Raw genomic sequence first — 19,016 nt, 5'->3', positions numbered from 1 at the left:
CTTATATGCACATAACAGAGTAAATTGATTAATACAAATTTCTATTATAATGCTAATGTTGAGAATAAATTCTCTCTGATTTCTCAAACCCAGTCATTCTTGCATAATCCCACAGTTGCTCTACATGTATTTTCCCTGCAGTATCTGCAATAACCCATCAGAGTTGGCTTGGTTACAAACACTGACTCCACATCACTGCTGTCATTGTGGTCAGGATGCATGACCTATCATCACATGTCCTCCTTCCTCCTGCAGAAGCAAGCCTTTCCTGTGTGAGCCTCACTTCTCCTTTGACCCCTGCTGTTGTTGGCTCCTGTTTACTCCACTGAGCTGCAGGCTGAACGCATACCAATGAGTGTGGAGCGTGTACCCATTGAACCTGGCTCACAACAATAACAAAGACACCTCTTATACTTTCTTCAGCTCTTTAAAATTTTATCTCAGACCCATTGAGTGTTAACAAGTCCGCTTCAGAGATGATGAGCTGCATTCAAATAAGATTAATCACTCTGGCAAAAGGTGAGGAAGGAGAATTCAGCCTTGTTGACATCCAATTTCCTCTTATCCTCCAGTGATTATTGTTTGTTTGACTCAGAAGGCTTATTGAAGTCTTATATGGTCTATGTTTGATGAATTGGGCAGTGCAGAAGTGGATGATAGTGTTGTAATAAGCCTATACATCAGGTTGAACTGAGTTTCCATTACACCGCAACAACACTGTACTCATCCAAGGGCGGTTAGTTCTCATAAATTATTCCCCAAATTTGGAGACTTTCTGCTGTTTATATGGAAAATATTGAAACAAAAACACACAGTTTTTAATTTATTTGTGGCCTGAAGTCATGGGACTTGGTGCAGAGTTCACTCGACTCACACAACTGGATCACATGTCTGGGAAATGGAGGAAGGGAGCACTGTCTATGCTGAAAATGGCCAGCTAGCATTTTTCTGTCCTTGCGGACACCAGCAGCCACTCAGAGGACCCACACTTACTGTATTTCCTGCAGGAATTAATCCTTTGAGTGGGTTCTGATTTTTTGGCTGACATTGAAGTAACTGGAGCCTGTGGAAACACTTCAGGAAGGGGTTTCTGCTCTCTCCTTCACTGGCTCCCTGCCCACTCAATTCATTAAGTTAGGAGGTAGCAGAAGGCCTCACTGCACTGCATGGAGTGTCCATTCACCAGTCAGGTTAATAGAAGTCAAATTTTTCGCAGCACAGGCTGTTCATTTGGCTGAGCAAATCCTTCTTGGAACTCAAAAACACTGTCCACCAAAGGTAATCATGATGGGTCAGAGCTGAAACAGGACATGGACAGAGGCTGAGTCGTGGTTGCAGTGGCTCCTGGGTTGATTTCAGTTATTAACTGCATATAAATATGGATGACATGCCTCTATCCCCCCATTGTAAAAAGTGAAGCCAAAATACCTTCCTGAAGGGCACTTACTAGGGATGCACTTGCTCATTGCGGCTATCCGTCCTGCCGACAGACATAAACACATAAGCAAATAATGTGTAGATATTTATTTCTAGCTTACTGCGTCTTAATTGCATCAATTTGATGCAAGCTAGTTCATATAGAATGTTAGGCTAACCTGTTTGTTTTCACGGTCAAACATGAAAGAACATTAACAATACTCCCTTTCTGAGACAGCTCAGCCACAAGCAGTTTGTAACACATGTTCCAGTTATATTTTAAGAGGTGGAGCCTCTAGCTACAAAGGAAAAATGCAAAAAAAAACATCAGTATGGCATTGGCTGTCAGCTGGATTGTTATTTTTTAACATCAGTATCAGTATGATGGGTGCATCTTTTGCTCTAACATTGCCCAGGTGATGTATTTTGGAGCTGAACAGAAGTGATCTGGCTGCTTCTGACTTGGTCAATGTCACGCCTCTTCTGAAAACCCAAGCACATGTAAAACTTACTGATAGCACAGCAAAAATACTCAGAGGCTGTAGTCCCAAACTGGGTGGCCTGGGATCCATTGCAACCTGTGGCCCTTTGCCACATGTCATTCCCTTTATTTACAGTCTATGGTCATTCCTCACTCTTTTTCAGTTTCCTACTTTGACCACTGTCCTATCCTCTAAATAAAGGCATAAAACCAAGCGGCAACCTCCGGTCTAAAAAATATGAGTCCAATGCGGAAGTGCTAAAAACTGCAGTTCATCGAGGATCCGCTTGAGGCTGGCTCCGGAGTACAGGAAACTGCATACAAACCAATTCAAAAAAGCCCATCTTTACAGCAGAAATAAACATGTTTATAGCCTGGTACAAAAGACGAGTGTAGTCTGGATAGCTCATTTCTCAATCGGCACACACTGTAGGGGGGGTGAATTTTTTTCTAACGCGGCAATTTAGAAGATAGTAAGATTACGATTCTCCAATGAGAGACACAGCTGACTTGACTGACAGGCAAGAACACTGTAGCTGTTGGCTAGGACGCTCAAAGCCCGCCTCTTTACTCAACAGCAGCACTATGGCTGCCACGGCCGATTCGCCTCAAAACAGCGCTTCAGAAACAGATGGGTGATGTCACGGATACTACGTCCATATTTTATACAGTTTATGCATAAAACCCACAAAATTAAAAAACTTTTTTAAAAAAACCCAGCATCATTAATTTTGACATCACATCTCTTTTTAGAATCAAATATCTAATGAAAACTGTACTTTTCTGGAAATAAACACTTTGTTATAAACCTATGTAAAAGAACTAATTTTTCATAGAAAAGCCTATTTTAAATATATTCTATTTTTATAGTTTACCGCATGTTCCATCTCTTCACCTGAAGGGGGTGGGTTTTGTGATCTATACCACAGCTCATCACCAGGGGGAGTGCTAAATGTTTTGGCTATCATGTCTTCCATCAGGTTGTCCAGTCTATAATTTCAGCCCTCTGCTCTTCGCTCCCTCTCTCTCCTGCTCCTATGTCCTGCCTCACTTCAGTTGTTGTTTACAATCAGCTAAATGTCCAAAAAAAAATAAAAAAAAAAAAAAACATGACTTGAATTTTCCTGTTACAAGGTTTTGCTCCTCTCAACAGGTTACACTGAAAATTTAAGATGATACTGCCAACTGTGATTTGGCAATCATTTGTAATCACAATTTATAACTGGATTAAAACACATCTGTGAACCTTGCATCAAGCTTAAACTCTAAGCCAGGGATTCTCAAACTTTTTGGAGCCAGGGACCCCTTACAGGTGAGAAAATTTTCCAAAGACCCCCTCATAATTGTAACATAGATTAAGCACGTGCTTACTACCATTTGCACTCTTAGTTGCCCTTGGAACTATTTCTATTGTAAAACTTATCAATCTGAATACTTCAGACCTGTTCCATAGTGATAAACAGATAATACTTCAATTTGAATCAAGTAAATCCCACGTGTATACTTTAAAACAGAGGGTCATTTCATTCCTTGTGGACTCAACATGACAGCATTTATACTTTCAAGTAATTGATCTTAAAAGCTTTCAGATAATTAACAGTAGCAAGACTGGCATATCCAGTAATTATTTCACGGACACCCAGGCTATGGTACACGGACCCCCAGGGGGCCCAGGACCCCACTTTGAGAACTCCTGCTCTAAGATATCAATGAATACTTCATCTCACCCACTGTTGGGAAGATTGATCTAGTGACATAAATAAAACTACTTAATTGTCAAATGAACTTCTCTAATAAATTGAAAAGAGGCCTTCAGAAACAGGTTACTTTCTCAAAGCTAGTTCTGCTTTGACAAAACTTTGGGATTTTGTTTCTCCATGTATACACAGATCTGACTTCTAATTATTTCAAATGTTCCACCAGCACTAGCAGACATATAGTGCCTTTAAGAGCAAACAACGTCAGGGCCACGTATAAACAAACAGACTGAGCTTCTGAGATGAGAGATGGTGCAGCATGTGACAAATAAATGCAACTCACTCATAAAAGAGATTAACAGCTGTTGTGTGTGATGTTGTGAATTTTTAATTTAGTAATTTGCCTTCAATCTGCTCGAGGATCAACACTGAAGTCTTTGCCAACTGATTGTGATTTTAACATCTGCAATCCAGCCTGCAGGTGAGCATGCAATAAAGACACTCATGTGGCTTTATCATTTAGATGATAACACCACTTCAGCATTTAATGACGGCTGTACTTCCAATCAATTGAACCATTTCAGTTACCGTAAAGTATCACATATCTTGCCTGAGACAGCAACATGACAAAATATAACTAAAGCTGGGTTATAAACCTCTGCTGCTCTCTAATCTCAGGTCCAAAGGTCAGGCAGAATCTAGCGGTGCAGTGTTGACAAATCGTGCTGTTGTGTTATTGTTTAAAGTGCAGTCTAAACACAGCCATGGTGGAACAAGAGGAATGGGAAAAGCTAGGGGAGAGGAGAGGGGTGAGTTAAACACCGGGTGTGATGATTATCACATCTGTGTTTGTTTTGTCTGTTCTGTGACAGCATGAAAATAATCATGATGGATGGTGTTTGTGTTGAAAAAGCGGTTTGACTGATGTTTCCTGTCAGAGATTAACCCTGGTTCTGGCTCTGGCAACTCTCATATCTGCGTTTGGTTCGTCATTCCAGTATGGTTATAACGTAGCTGTGATCAACTCTCCATCACCGGTAACCAAAGCATAAAATACAACACACTTAAGCGTTAAGTGTAATATGCAATCATAGAGGCAGGTGTTCCCCTCTCTTTGTAGTTCATGCAGGAGTTCTATAACACCACCTACCTGGAACGCTACGGCAAACCAATGGAGGGAACCTTCCTCACTCTGCTGTGGTCCTTGTCTGTGTCTATGTACCCGCTTGGAGGCTTCTTCGGCTCTCTGATGGTGGCCCCTCTAGTCAACAAACTTGGGAGGTAACGCTCTGTGTTGAGCCTCATCTCGGAGTGGATGTACCACATTTTGTTTGTCTAATGTGTCCTCAAATGCAGGAAAGGCACCCTCCTCTTCAACAACATCTTCTCCATCGTCCCTGCTGTGATGATGGGAGTCAGTGAGATCTCCAAGTCCTATGAGGTCATCATCGTGGCGAGATTTATAGTGGGCATCTGTGCAGGTCAGATTTGTTTGATTGATCATAACTAAAGAGTTTTCCTGATGTGTCTTAAGATCTCTTTGTCTGCAGGTCTGTCTTCAAACGTGGTGCCCATGTATCTGGTAGAACTTGCCCCCAAAAACATGAGGGGAGCCCTCGGCATCGTGCCACAGCTCTTCATCACCATTGGCATCCTCTGTGCACAAGTGCTAGGCGTCAGGAACATACTGGGCAACAGCACAGGTGAATATGAGGCCAGGCTTGGTTGGTTGGATGTTAAAGCCTTTCTTTGGGAGCTGATTTATGCTCTATTTTGGGTCAGTCTGTTAGTAAAGGAGATGTCCATGTTCCTTCTGTATCCAGGTTGGCCTCTCATGCTGGGTTTGACGGGTATTCCTGCCCTGATTGAGCTCTTGCTGCTGCCCTTCTTCCCAGAGAGCCCCAGATACATGCTCATAACACGAGGAGATGAGAAGACAGCAAAGAAAGGTGAGAAAACACAAAAACTGCCAAGTAAGGATGGTAGAAAGGGGCTTGAACCTTGCAGTGGCTTTCTTGTTTCTCCCTGTCCCTCTCTGTTCGACTTTCTTGGTCCACCCAGTCGGGGCAGATGGCCGCACACCAATGAGCCTTGTTCTGCTTGAGATTCCTGCCAGCTAAAAGGACACTTTTATTTGCAAGAGGTGCAATTATTAACTTAGACAACAGAATAGAGTCTAGTCCTGCTCTTTATGTAATGTGTCCTGAGGTAACTTTAGATGTGATTTGGCACTGTATATACAAAAAATGATTGACAGATAGTGAAGAATATGACAGTATTCAGCATGTGCTTTCACCCTCAGCATTACAGCGTCTGCGCGGCTGGGACGACGTAGATGCAGAGCTGTCAGAGATGCATCTGGAGGACCAGTCTGAGAAGGCTGAGGGCCACCTGTCTGTTCTCAGCCTGCTGTCCCAGCGCTCCCTCCGCTGGCAGCTGTTCTCCATTATCATCATGAACATGGGCCAGCAGCTGTCAGGGGTCAATGCGGTGAGGCGTGCCTGTTGTGCCAGTTGTCCATGTCCTTGTCTGTGACCCGCTAATCAACATACTGAATATTTTAGACAAAACACTACATCAGAGCGCCTTGTTGAAACAGCTACTTGTCCTGCTCTGGCTGCAGATCAAATAGACTTTGAGTCATGAGGATTAAAGACCAGGAGACCAAACAGGTTCCGTTTTCACACTGTCAACTACACCTCTGTTGCATCCTTCCTATGTTTCAACTGTGCTCTCCAACTTAAGGCAGATTTTTAACCATAACTAATGTCTCTCTCTCTCTCCACAGATCTATTACTATGCAGACAGCATTTATGCCTCTGCAGGAGTTAAGCAGAATGACATCCAGTACGTCACCGTGGGAACAGGTGCAGTGAACGTCTTCATGACCGTAGCAGCTGTAGGTACCTCCTTAGGTCAAAGCTGCTAACAGTGTGGAGGAGTTTAAGACAACTGTGCTTTAATCAGATCAGCAGGAGTAAACATTTCTGATCAGAGGATTTGTAACACACAGGTGTTCATCGTGGAGGCCTCGGGACGACGCCTGCTCCTCCTCGTTGGGTTTGGGATCTGCTGTGGAGCCTGTGTGCTGCTCACTATTGCTCTTAACTTCCAGGTACCATGTGAAAGTCTTAGCCTAACTCTCACCATAAATACACTGCTCTGCTGCTCTCTAGTGGATCAGTGTACTAAAAAACAATATGCTGCATTTCTGAAACTAGATGGTCCTGGTACAGAAAAGCAAACTGTATTATTTATAGTAATCTACACAGTGAATATATAGGAAACATGGTGTATGAGATGAAGTTAGATATTGTTGATCTGGTGCTCTAAAACTTCAAAATTTCTACAGACTTTTTCTACATTTCCTTTAATCCTTTAGAATACACAATCCAACATTTTTTATAGAACCAAAATGTAGAGTAAAAGTAAAAAAAAAAAACACTTGCAAATGAAGTCCTCAGGATTAATATGTTTGCCAGGTGCAACCCACTGATGAGCTGACACTGTATTTTTGCTGTAGATGTTGTACCAGACCTGTAATGCAACCCCATATTGACTGTTTGAGTCTAGTACCAACATTAAAGTATTTAAGAGGACCAATGGTCAGTAGGAGTCCAACAGCCTCTCTCTTATACAGTATACATTGTTAGGAGACGTCCCAAGTTCTTATGGCCTACCCAAGATTTAACCCTCCTGTTATGTTCGTTTCTTAGAGATAGCAATAATGTTCCAGGGTCAACTTGACCCGAGGCATATTTAATCATTCAAAATTGTTAGAACCACAAAAAATCCCGATACACATTTTTTAAATGTTATTATTAACTCAATTTGAATCAATATTTAGTACATTGCTGTTCTTTAATTCTCACAGATTATAGTTCAATGAGGATAACTCACTTGTTTGTTATGAAAATTCATGTTAAAACTTGTTTTATGTACATTGGAAAGTGATTGGGGTGAAATATGTATCACAATTGCAAAGAAACAATTAGTATTTGACACTTCTGACCCCTTTTAGCCTCCACTTTGACTGCCAGGTCAAGTTGACCCACGAACGGTATCTATGTAATAAAAACATGCAGGGGCGTTGCAAATGTGTGAAATTAACCATTTTCATTTTATGTGTTGTTCATGCTAATTAAGCCAAGCAGAAGAAGTTTCATAGCGAAAAATACTTTAAACATTTTTTTGATTTTTGAACTTTAAAATGGGTCAATTTGACCCACAACTTAACAGGAGGGTTAAATAACTGCAGATGGGGGTCACAAATAATACAGATTTTGAACCCCTCAAAGATAGTCCACCAGACGCTGGTCAAGAGACCCCATTAACAGTAAAAATGCCCAATTTTGAACTGTTTAGCCCATTTCTCCATTTATGCACACTATATGAAGGTGATTTTTTTATGACTCATTTGTTTTGAAGATATTAGGTCTACAAGTTTGAATCCCTAGTCATATTTAAGGGCCTGGCTGTCTTGATTGATAGACGCGCACAATGTATTTGTAAGCAAGGAGGCTAAAGGCCTACCTCAACTCTGCCTCTCTGCCTCTTTTGAGATTGAGTTAGCATTGCCAATAGGGTGACCACCATCATTGGCCTATAAATCTCTGATTCAAAACCAATAAGTGGTGTCACTGAGACCACGTCCACATTTTATATTGTCTATGGATAATGGGTACACTAGATTTTTGATTTCCCCTTTCCCTTGTAGTAGGTCTTACTCAACACAACAAACCTGTAAACCTGTGCATGAAATGCTGTTGCTGTTCTGATGCATGCACAGGTATCAGAACAGCGACTAGTAGGAGAGACAACAAGTACAGAGAAAATACATTCTTATTTAAACAATCAACTGTCCCTTTAACTTGGGTTAGTAGCAGCGTGGTTCCAAAAATACAGCACAAAACACTTTAAACCTAATGCAAGCCAAAAGAAAAAGGCTCTGGCCGGGATTCAGAGGCACAGTCATCACAGTGAAGCACATATCTGTGCTCTCTGAGGATGAAGAGCTGATTGAACAGGGCTGGATGAGCACTGATTGCAGGCAGCTGCAAAGGCCCAGCTCATATAATGGAAGCAGATATAAGGACTTCTGGTGGATCCACAAGGAAGCTCAAAGGTCAAAAATAAGCATTGAAAAAGTGACTACCAGTGCAGCAAAAAAATGTCCTTTATGTCCTTCTTTTTACTGTAAAACTGTTATTAAAATCAGGCTGCATTGTGTTAGAATGTAAGAAAGAGGTGGGCATAACAAGACTAATGGATGCAACACTGATTTGATTTGGAAGGCTCAGTGTAGAATAGCATGAGGCACCATTACGACTATGTTGGGTATCTGCAAACACTAATTTGATGCAAGATGTAATAGTTATAATTTTGTTTGTATGACAGCTAAAATACTGTGTTTGACAGAAAAACACTGAATCCATCAGACATGTTTTTTTTTACATTATGTAATTGTCTGCTGCTGATGTGAGGCATACATAGTTTTTGTTTTCACACAGTTCTGTATGATGTAGTGCAAAGTCAGATTTATCAGAGCAAACAGTCTCACTCAGAAACACTCTAAGTTTGAAACTGTAATTACTTGGAGCTAAAAACACACATTTAGAGTCCGTTCTGATGACTTGACATGTATATTTGCTGGGGTCATGAGAACTTGGGAGACATGACCACAGAATTACCCACCCATGAACAACACTGACCATTAGACAGAACCACAAACCACAGACACATAACCCAACCCTATGAGCTCACCTGTATCAAAAATCTTAAGACAAATAAAACAGTTATTTTTAAGAGCACCTCTTACAAAAAAGGAGGAATAACAGGCTTAATTGTAACCCAAATTAAACAGATTCTGCTGCATGTTTGCTTTTGTTTAAAGGATCAATACAACTGGTTAATGATCTCACAGTTTTTTGTTTGTGTTGACAGGAGAGCGTGACGTGGATGCCCTATGTCAGCATCGCCTGTGTTATCATCTACGTCATAGGACACGCCATAGGACCCAGTGAGTGTGACCCCGCCTGTGGTTATTAACACACACAGATTACCACAGTGTGCTCCATTAGCTCACGTGTTGCTTAGATGTGAGCAGACATGTAATGATATATGTTGTAGACCTGCACTCAGCTGTCTGATACACGAGCCTCCTCAGACTAATGATGTTACTCCAGTGTTTAGGTTGTTGATAACATGGTCTGATGTGTTTTCTAGGTCCCATTCCTTATGTGGTGACCACTGAGATGTTCAGGCAGTCAGCCCGACCCGCTGCCTTCATGGTCGCGGGCTCGGTCCACTGGCTCTCCAACTTCACTGTTGGCCTCGTCTTCCCCTTCCTAGAGGTTAGTTATGCAATTTCTGAGAAGGCTCACTTTGGGGAATGAAAGTTGTTATGTTATCATGTAATTGGTACAGATGTTCCCATGTCTTATTCCCACTGGGGTATGATGATGTTGATATTATTTTGAAATAGTATTTCATCACTTTCTTCTGACTGTTTGAAGGTTTTCAGACAATATTTGAACCTAAACACACGATGATGTTTAAAATACAGCACACTGGTCATAGACTGTTTTCAAGACTCTGGTTCCCAAACATTAAAGAGCATCAATGCTGTGCTTTGGTCGCATACTTCAAATCAAAAAGGAGTCAAATCATAGACACCTAAAAAAATACAACAACAGTGATAATCCTGTTTAGAATTAAAGAAACAAGAATCAAAAAAAAATTAGAGAACAGATACGCTGCAACTGAAACAATGTTGTTACAATGAGGTTGCAAAGCAAGAGAGTTATTGCTCCCAGGGATTAGTCCACCACGTTATCCCTATAAAAACTGCACCTGTCATTTTAATTCACTGTATGGATTGAAGGAAAATAATCCACCGAAGCAGGGTTTAAGGTGTTTTTCGACCGCAGGAACTTTACCCCAGAACTAAGGACTTTAACCCTGAACTACGTGCATTTCGACTGGAGGAACCAGGGTCTAAATTTAGTTGAGGGGCAGATAATCTCCCCCCTGAAAAGCCCCTGCTTGGGGGGTAGTACTTTTCAAAGGTCCTGGGACTTTCGGTTGAACGTAACGGTGTTTGTGGAGTTTACACAGTTGTTGAAACACAGAGGGAGTTCCTGGGAATGCATCCTAGATTAGTTTTTTATTAAGATTTCAAAATATTATTTATATATTTTTTTCTCCATACGTCACTGGACTGATTTGCACAATCTACCCAGGACTTCAGCCCGCGGTCGAAACACAGATAACAAAGGGGGCACAGGAAACTTTTAGTTCCGGGGAAAGTAGTTTTGGAGGCTAAAAGACCCCACAACTCTTGGTCGAAATGCACCTTTAGTTTTACATTACCCTAACCGAGCGTAGTTCTTTTAAATCCATATATTCAGTCGTACCATCTTTGTTAACTCCTTCACCACCCAACAATGCTTTTCAAAAGTTTTATACGCACTTTACAGTATGGCGTATGTGTGGACTTTGACTTTAGAAAACTCTGTGTCATCTTTTTCATGGATCAACCTCAACTGGAAGTCAACTCGTGTTTCCTACAGCCAATCTTAAGATTTTGTGATTTGCAACTTTAGTGAGATGTGGGTACTTGAAACCTCTGTGTACATATCACTGATAATGGATGATGTTAAAGTAATAACAAAGAGATATGTGACCAGTGGTTACAGTTCTAATTGTCCAGGGTGTAACCTGCCTCCCACTCAATGCCTGCAGGGGTTGTCTCTAGCCCCTCTGTGACCCTGTACGGATAAGCGGTGTAGTGGATGGATGGATTGTTAAAGTTCTGCAAGAGTGATTTTCAGTTTTCAGACTTTTAAAGCTGATGAAGTAGATGAGAGTCAGGGAACTTTTAACTAACTATTTTTACTTTTGAGACAACATTTTTTTGTTCTTAGAAGATTATCTTCATTGAGAACTTTTAATACTCACCCCCCTTTCTCTAGTATCAGCCTCTGTTTACTGGAAGAAGTTTTCCAATGGGCCTAGTAATGTTGTCTTAGTGATAAACAGAAACTTTCCTCATCCCTAATGTTCACTTCCGCTCCATCCTGCATCTTCAAACAAAATTGTAAACAAATAAGGCTCAAGATATGCATGAATATGGAAACTTTTCGACTAAAAAGCCTGCAAATCCCATTTCACCTAACCTTGGTGAATGTATGTTTACCTAGCTGACATATTTACACCGTTTCATCTTGAAGATAATCTCTCTGATCATTTTCTCCCTTCCCCCCTCTTTCTCAGAGAGGCCTGGGCCCCTACAGCTTTATCATCTTTTCCTTCATCTGTCTGGTCACGCTGGTCTACATCTGGCTGGTGGTCCCTGAGACCAAGAACAAGACCTTCCTGGAGATCTGCCAGATGTTCGCAAAGAGGAACAAAGTGCAGATCAAACTGGGTGATGGGGATCTGCCACTGAAAGAGAGCAAAGAAAAGCTGGAGGATGCAGTGCAGGTCACGGCCTTCTGAAGACAAATAAGAGCATTCAGGGGAGAGGAAGTATGCGCTCTGGGGAGGATTATAATGGAATGGAAATGTTTTAATCAAGGCTTTGTTGTTTATTTCAAAAGGGATCTTTGCACAACTTCTTTTTGTATGATTTTTTTTGTGAATAAATTAAATATCTTTGTGCTTGAGTCATTAATCAAACCACAGAGACACTTCAAAACCTTTATTGAAGATGAAAGGATGCAAAGTTTGCATTTGAAATTGACTTGGAGGTACACGAAAGATATGACATCCTTCATTCTATTATCAAAACACATTTAAATCCCCACATCAGCACTGATATTTTTTTATTTTTTTTTTACATTTTAAATCAAACAGAATAAGCTCATCTTCTTTAGGAACATCTGTACTGAGTGTCCAGCTGCACCCCTCCAAACATGCTGAGTTTGGTGCTCCCCCAGCTGATCACATTTCCCACCATGGTGCTGTTCCTCTCACACGACATCTGGTCTCGGATATCAGCCGTGGTCAGGACGTAGTCCCACATGTTGACATCAGTCATCTTCCCCTCAAAGGCTTTGTTGTTAGAGATTCCCAGTAATCCATCCTGGTCTATTCCCAGGATGAAAACACCTCCTGGGCTGACGTAGTGGCCATTCTTCAGGTACCGCCGCTCCCCCACCTTGCCATTGATCCATAGCTCCGCACCACCTGTGTGAGATGACCATGTGATGCAGTAGTTGGCCCAGTCGTGGGACATGAAGTTATGTGGCAGGTTGACGAACTCATTGCCGATCCAGAGGCCGACCTCTCTGGCGTCTCTGTCCTCGCCGATGGAGACGGTCATCTCATTCTCGTTGCCGTTGCTGGAGTAAGAGATGACAGTGTGGACGCCCTCCAGCTGAGGAAGGAGGTGCATGCAGATGGTGAAGGAGTCCAGTTCCATGGGGTGGCTAGGGCGAGCCAAAGCATAACCACCAGAGTGTTTGTCTTGGAATTGGAGCACCAGGGGGAAAAGAGCACGAGGCTCTGAGGAAGAAACAAGAATCCGAATGGAGGGTGAGAAATATCCTTCAATGTTTGATCTCAATCAATCAGAATGACAACAAAGGACTCACCATATCTTGTAGGCCTTGAGTTACGAGTTCCACCTTAGAAAAAGCAGAAAAAACACTGAATCTGGGTTCTTTAATAACACAACATCTCCAGCAGATTTGATCTCAGTTCTCTCACCTGATGTTACATGCTTTCCAAGAGACGTAATCAGACCCTCGATCTTCAGGAGTCTGGATTCAATCTCATCCTGCCGACAAAATGCTGTGAAGACAAAAGTGGAATAAACTCAGGCCTCGGTCGTGACCCGCCAAATCATAAACTCTGTGGTGTAATTGATATCTCGTAATTGCACTGCCACAACATATTACACACTTCCTTTCCCGAGGCGTGGCAGGAAAGATGACTCCACCACTCTGTCGTTGAGCGGCTGAGCGATGCGGTAATCATTCCACAGGGTCTTGTTGTCAATGTCCATCAGAGTGCTCTCCAGTTTCCTGATCTGAACAAAACAGACGAAGAAGATGGGGAAACTGCATTATGCCATAGCACAACATCTTGTTGCAACATACTGAAAAAACACTCCCAGGTGACAGAGCTTCACTCTCTTCTCTCAATATTACAAACAGAGATGTACTTCGAAACGATTCCCTTCCTGTCTGCTCTACCTGGTTGTGTGAGAGAGTGATGGGAGTATCAAACACAGTCCACAGGATGCTCTCATAGCAGGGCGGGGTGGTGAGGGAGCCCTGGTATCTGAAGAAATGGTTGAGGTTCTCGGGGAGCATGGATCGCACTTCAATGCTGGAAATGTTCATGGACTGCCCTGTAAAGGATATATGATAATTAATTTACTCTGAAATGAAGAGGAGTACGTTTCTGTGTGCAGTAACTCACCTGCATACTTGATCTTTTCCAGGTTGGAGATGAAGTCGCTGTAGTAGGTGTTTTCAAAATGACCGTCCTGAAAGAGAACCAGAGAAGATATGTTTGAGGCTTAGTCAAACTTTAAATTTAATTAAGCTTTTGTACAAAATGGGAGTTGTTAATATGTTGAACATCTAACTGAAAATAATAGATAAGGATCTAGGGAGGGGACTTTAGAGCTGCATTTTTCTGAGTTTCGAGGACAAGAACAAGGAGTAGAACAAGTACTCATCCTGGGATCTTTTTCCAAAATACATAGAATAATACGTTAGTGAAGAAATTCTTAGCAAGGTTGCTTTAAGTGCATTGTATGCACCAGGAAACAAGGAACAACATTTGGTTTGTGTATGATTCAAAACTGTTGTTATATGTGTGTATCAAAGGAAATGGTATGGTGATAGACTTGAGGGTAATGGAATAGTAATGTGGTCTATAATATTCTATTTATTATCACTTATTACATTTGTGCAGGTTTTGCAATTTCATCTGTGTATCTTATGTCAACATTGTATCCGCTAGTATCTTTGCTAATCTGCTGTGCACATAACAATATCCTTTTATTAGTGAGAAGTAAAAAAACATGAGCAGCTGATCAGAAGGGTTGTAAAACAGGTAAAAGTTCAACCAGCTGAACCGCTCTATTTGAAGGTCAAAACTGAAGGTGGCTCAACTGGGGCACTTACTAATGCAGAGGTGGCACGAAGACTGTGTGCACACTGTGTTCTCTCTAACAATCATCATATCTACTTTAACTACATTCAAGTATCATATCATAAATTCTTGTGCATATATCTTTATGAACTTCAAACAGTAAAATAACACATTTGCAAAATGCAATATTTGAACCTATTTTCGGACTCAAGAAAAATATTTGTGTCCAGAAATAAATGTGCAAAGTATTTTTTTTTATTTAATGTACTAACAGAAGAAAATGTGTGACCCTGAAATATAAGGAGGACTTTTATTAGCATGTTGCAACACAGCCCATATAGTTAATTTTAACAGAAGTCCTGCCTCTCAACCTCTTGCTACCACTTCACGCCCTGCTGTGAGGAGTTTTAATGAAAAAGACTGAAACTAATTTACCAGTGCATTAAAATGATCTACAAAAGGGAACAACACCACCAGGGACAAGACTAAAAATGTGATAAATTACTTTGAAAATGCCTGACAGCCCCCCCGGGAGTATGTCAGATGAGGCAATTAACAACACGCTGTCAAAACAGCCTTTTAAAAAATCTGTTCATGCTAAAGATGTAATGTTAGTTAAACATAAAGATTTATAATAGAGAAGGATTCAATATTTTTTTAGAAAGCACTTCTTATACTTGTTGCTTCAAATCAGGTGAAATAACCACTGATTGTACAAGAAAACACAGTTTTAGATTCAGATAAAGGTCAAAGTTGAACAAGAACATCAAACCATCACTTTTTTTCATACAAATACAATAATATCTGACTACTCTGGGTATTTTTTCCCGCAGGCTTTTTTAGAGTGAGGCTGCCACATTCCTTGATCTCAGTGTGATGGATGGTTGTAATAGGGTTAATCCTTCATCTTGCATGCCAATGAATCATTTGTCACTAAGTGAGTAAGCACATTTCCCAGTTACCCTGTTTTGTTTTCACAGTGGATACCAGCAGAGGTATTTTACATGCAGCAATGACCTCTTAAAGCCTAGACCCGCAGACTGCTCAACATCCTGAGCATTTCCTCAATAAACAAGCGTTCATTCAATGTCTCCATGCAACTTAACACTCCTGAGAGTTTTTCAACACAGCTGGATGCCCACTTATACACTTCAAATAGATTGGAAAGATAATTTTTCACTGCAAGGACCCTTCCTGTGAACTTCTTATAGCACAATTAGTGGTCATTTATAAGAAACTTCCTGTATATATGTTAATCAACATAGAGGTGACAAAAAGCAGAACTTAGAGGACAGGGAAATAAAGTGTTTGGTTTACATACATCATAGAAAAAGGCGAGCACTGCCAGTCCGTCAGGCTTATCTCTGGCTTCAGTGAAGCTCTTGTACTTGTCAGAGTTATAATGGACGACATGGAGCTGAAAGGCAAGGTGTAAATGAAAGACAGGTTAGGTGCCAGAATATGTCCAATGATGTCTTAAGCAAAATAAAAAAATTATTTATTCAGAAGAAAAGTATAGCCTTTAAGATAAACCTTACTGAGAAACAAAGTCTGAGAAAACTGTGTTTCAAATAGACATTTCCAGCTTCCTTTTTAAGGCAATCAGAACCCTACATGCTTAGATGTAACTTATATTGTTTAATGACACAAGTCTGTATATAGACACTTCATGTGTTTAATTAAGGTAAGCCTTTAATGATAATAAAATGTTTGCAATAAGTATTAAAAGCCTATCATCACTATACTGGCGTGTTCAGCAATTAGTTTAAATCCTGTTTTGTTTAAGGCCTTTTTTTTCTGTGGATTATTTTGAAGCAAACCTCTGCCATGTAACGGATGCCATCTACAGTGTGCTCTGCACCACTGGCTTCCAAGTCCCAGCCGCCCCAGTGCAGGTGCATCTGGACAGCTGTGTATTTTCCTGGGAGACCCTTGCTGATCACCATGGTGGGAGGCAGGTCAATTTGAACTTATGGAAACATGAAGATATTCAACTTTATTTAAAAGAAAACACACAGACATTAGAAGTGACACACAAATTAACATGAAACTTTGTTTTTATGTTAAATCAGGGGCATGCTATTCAGATTTGTGTGAGTTTTGTAGTGCACATAGTGAAATATCCAATGCAAACAGTCATTCACATTGCTGAAGCAAGGTAATGACGAAACCTGAGCAATATCATGAGGCAATTTAAGTGCTCTAAGAAAAAGCTGCCAAGCCCAGTGTTTCACTTTTATGTATGGCACAACTTTGGAAAGTTTTGTAAATATAAAGATTGATTTTTACATCATAAAGAAACAAATTAAAACAAATCATTCCTTGAAAGAAGGAAAAAACACGAAATGTTTACATTTTTGGCACTAAAGGTATCAGCATTCATAACAGTGGAATGGTCCTTTAAATTGTGCGTTAATCTAAAGGTCTGAGTCTTTCAAACATATTTACATGCTGGCTTCACTTACCGGAGTGTCCGTTGTTGGACATGAGAAAATTCCCTCTCAGAGCATCATATCCTTTGAGCTCCAGCTGCAGCATGTCTGGGTTGTGCCTTACGTTGCGCCGCTGGATGTCTATGGGAGACTGCTTCTTGCCTCCGCATGCAGGGTACTTGGTTGGCCAGTGCATCTGGTCCAACGCCCCCTCTGTGTGCAGAAAGTTAAGTACATAACTGTGATCACATAATAAAATCACCCACTTAGTCTGGTCCAGTATAAAGACATGTTGGGAGTGACACTGATCGAACAAGGTATTAGCGCTTGTTAGTGCAGGTCACAGGTTGTTGATTCGAGCGCACCGACAAGCACAGGACTTGTTTAACTGGATATTGCTGCTTTAACTGGAGTACTTTTTTTCCCAGCAGTATTCACTCACAAATTATTTGGGACTGCCGTGCTGTATCCTACACCTAATGATTTGTCTCTCAGTTTGTTTTCACATGCGCTTGATGCAACCACAGTCTGACAGCGGAGGTATTTGGCCAACGCAGTGTGATTCACACGGCAAACTTGGGTGAATTTTGAATAAAAAGTTCCACCATAATACCCGAGCAACTTGGGAAGAGTGCATTTGATTCGCTTCTTTTGTACGCATAAACAAATGCATTTTGGATAAACTGGCGCGCAACTTTTGCGCACCAGACTGATTTGTATCCAATTTACTTTTGACAAATGTGGTGTTCAAATAAAGCCATATCAGTTGTTTTGAGAGGAAATAGAAAATTACATAAAGTCTCTAAACCATAGACCTACCTGTGTATGTCCAATGTATGCCATCATGAGGTATCCCAGCACTGACAACACAAACTAAAACAGCGCTGACAATAAGAGAGAGAAACTCCATCGCTGAGTCCCTCTGTTCTTTAACGCAGGCAAGACTGACATCCCACGGAGATTTTCTCGCTGCATTTAAACTGCAAGTGAGGGAGGTGTTTGTCACTGCTGTAAACGCCCAGAGCTCTTCCCAGCAGAGGCAGTGACAGGGAACTACCGACTATCAGACTGTCTTATCTGGAATATGCTTCTAAATTGAGCCTCAGTCAAGCTAAATGTAAATTTAAAGCTGCAGGAAATCATGCCAAGTCTACAAAGAAACCATTAATTTTTACTTTGAGGGCAAAAGTTTTATATTTTACTTTATGATATAGGATCAAAAATCAATTTAGACATGACAATGACGATGTTGCGTTTTACAAGCAAATTCGTGTCACCGCAGCTTTGTTGGTAAAGCTGCCATCCAAGAAAGTCCCTGATTCTTTAGATAAAATCACTTCCTTGTATGAAAAAAAAACCAAACACCTGAGCCAGATGTAATAAATAATAGGCTACATCATGACGGGTATCACCTGTTGATGCTCACCAGTTACAACATGTCTCAAAAGTAAATGCCAGAGCTGTCACATTTAGGGGTGTGTAGATGTTTGTCAAGTAGGAAATTGTCCTCAAGGATTATCAAATGAATAACAGTGAATATGGTAGACAATTTTATAATCTTGCCAAGAATTCCAATAAAAGATTGATAACACTGATAAATGGCCGTCATACAGTGGCCTTAGCTTTGCAAAGACCGGGAACAGTTCACATATGAGCACCATATTAAATTCATTTTAAATCATTTGTGAGATTTAAAAGCTTCAGTTTGGGCGGATTATGTGATTTACAGACGCACTCAGGCTAGCTTTTTCCACTTGTGCTAGGTGCAAAATTAAGCTAGCTAGCTACCCTTCTTCTCTAGACTACCCTTGAAATTACAGAAATTAACCTACCAAGGAAACATCAGCTTGTTATCAATCTTACATAGGCTGAAGCTATAAC

At 40.9% G+C, this 19,016-nt stretch overlaps 2 protein-coding genes across 4 annotated transcripts; one reads left to right on the top strand and one right to left on the bottom strand.

Moving 5' to 3' along the window:
* The first annotated feature begins 4,533 nt into the window (after positions 1 to 4,533).
* On the top strand, positions 4,534 to 12,253 carry LOC117821684 (solute carrier family 2, facilitated glucose transporter member 5-like). The gene is made up of 11 exons (XM_034696127.1): positions 4,534 to 4,631; positions 4,715 to 4,875; positions 4,951 to 5,075; positions 5,145 to 5,297; positions 5,418 to 5,543; positions 5,897 to 6,084; positions 6,383 to 6,493; positions 6,608 to 6,709; positions 9,538 to 9,613; positions 9,820 to 9,947; positions 11,869 to 12,253. Exons 2-11 carry the CDS (start codon positions 4,718 to 4,720, stop codon positions 12,091 to 12,093), a joined length of 1,392 nt encoding a protein of 463 aa, XP_034552018.1. The 5' UTR covers positions 4,534 to 4,631; positions 4,715 to 4,717; the 3' UTR covers positions 12,094 to 12,253.
* Positions 12,254 to 12,280: 27 nt separating this feature from the next.
* Positions 12,281 to 19,016, bottom strand: ca6 (carbonic anhydrase VI). Of its 3 annotated transcripts, none has more exons than XM_034695940.1 (10): positions 18,968 to 19,016; positions 17,169 to 17,348; positions 16,524 to 16,672; positions 16,025 to 16,120; positions 14,023 to 14,089; positions 13,794 to 13,951; positions 13,501 to 13,627; positions 13,306 to 13,389; positions 13,191 to 13,223; positions 12,281 to 13,101 (listed from the first exon to the last, which is right to left on the bottom strand). In XM_034695940.1, the coding sequence occupies exons 2-10, from the start codon at positions 17,329 to 17,331 to the stop codon at positions 12,467 to 12,469; spliced, it is 1,512 nt and encodes a 503-aa protein (XP_034551831.1). In that variant the 5' UTR covers positions 17,332 to 17,348; positions 18,968 to 19,016; the 3' UTR covers positions 12,281 to 12,466. The 3 variants fall into 3 exon arrangements, with proteins under 3 accessions (XP_034551831.1, XP_034551830.1, XP_034551832.1); XM_034695939.1 differs by lacking the exon at positions 18,968 to 19,016 and adding an exon at positions 17,955 to 18,286; XM_034695941.1 differs by lacking the exon at positions 18,968 to 19,016 and having other exon boundaries at positions 16,524 to 16,697; positions 17,169 to 17,262.

This window comes from Notolabrus celidotus, chromosome 11 (assembly GCF_009762535.1).
Source record: "Notolabrus celidotus isolate fNotCel1 chromosome 11, fNotCel1.pri, whole genome shotgun sequence".
Taxonomy (NCBI): Eukaryota; Metazoa; Chordata; class Actinopteri; order Labriformes; family Labridae; genus Notolabrus; species Notolabrus celidotus.
Note: the sequence above shows the minus strand (reverse complement) of the source record. Positions and strands in the feature narration are given on the sequence as shown.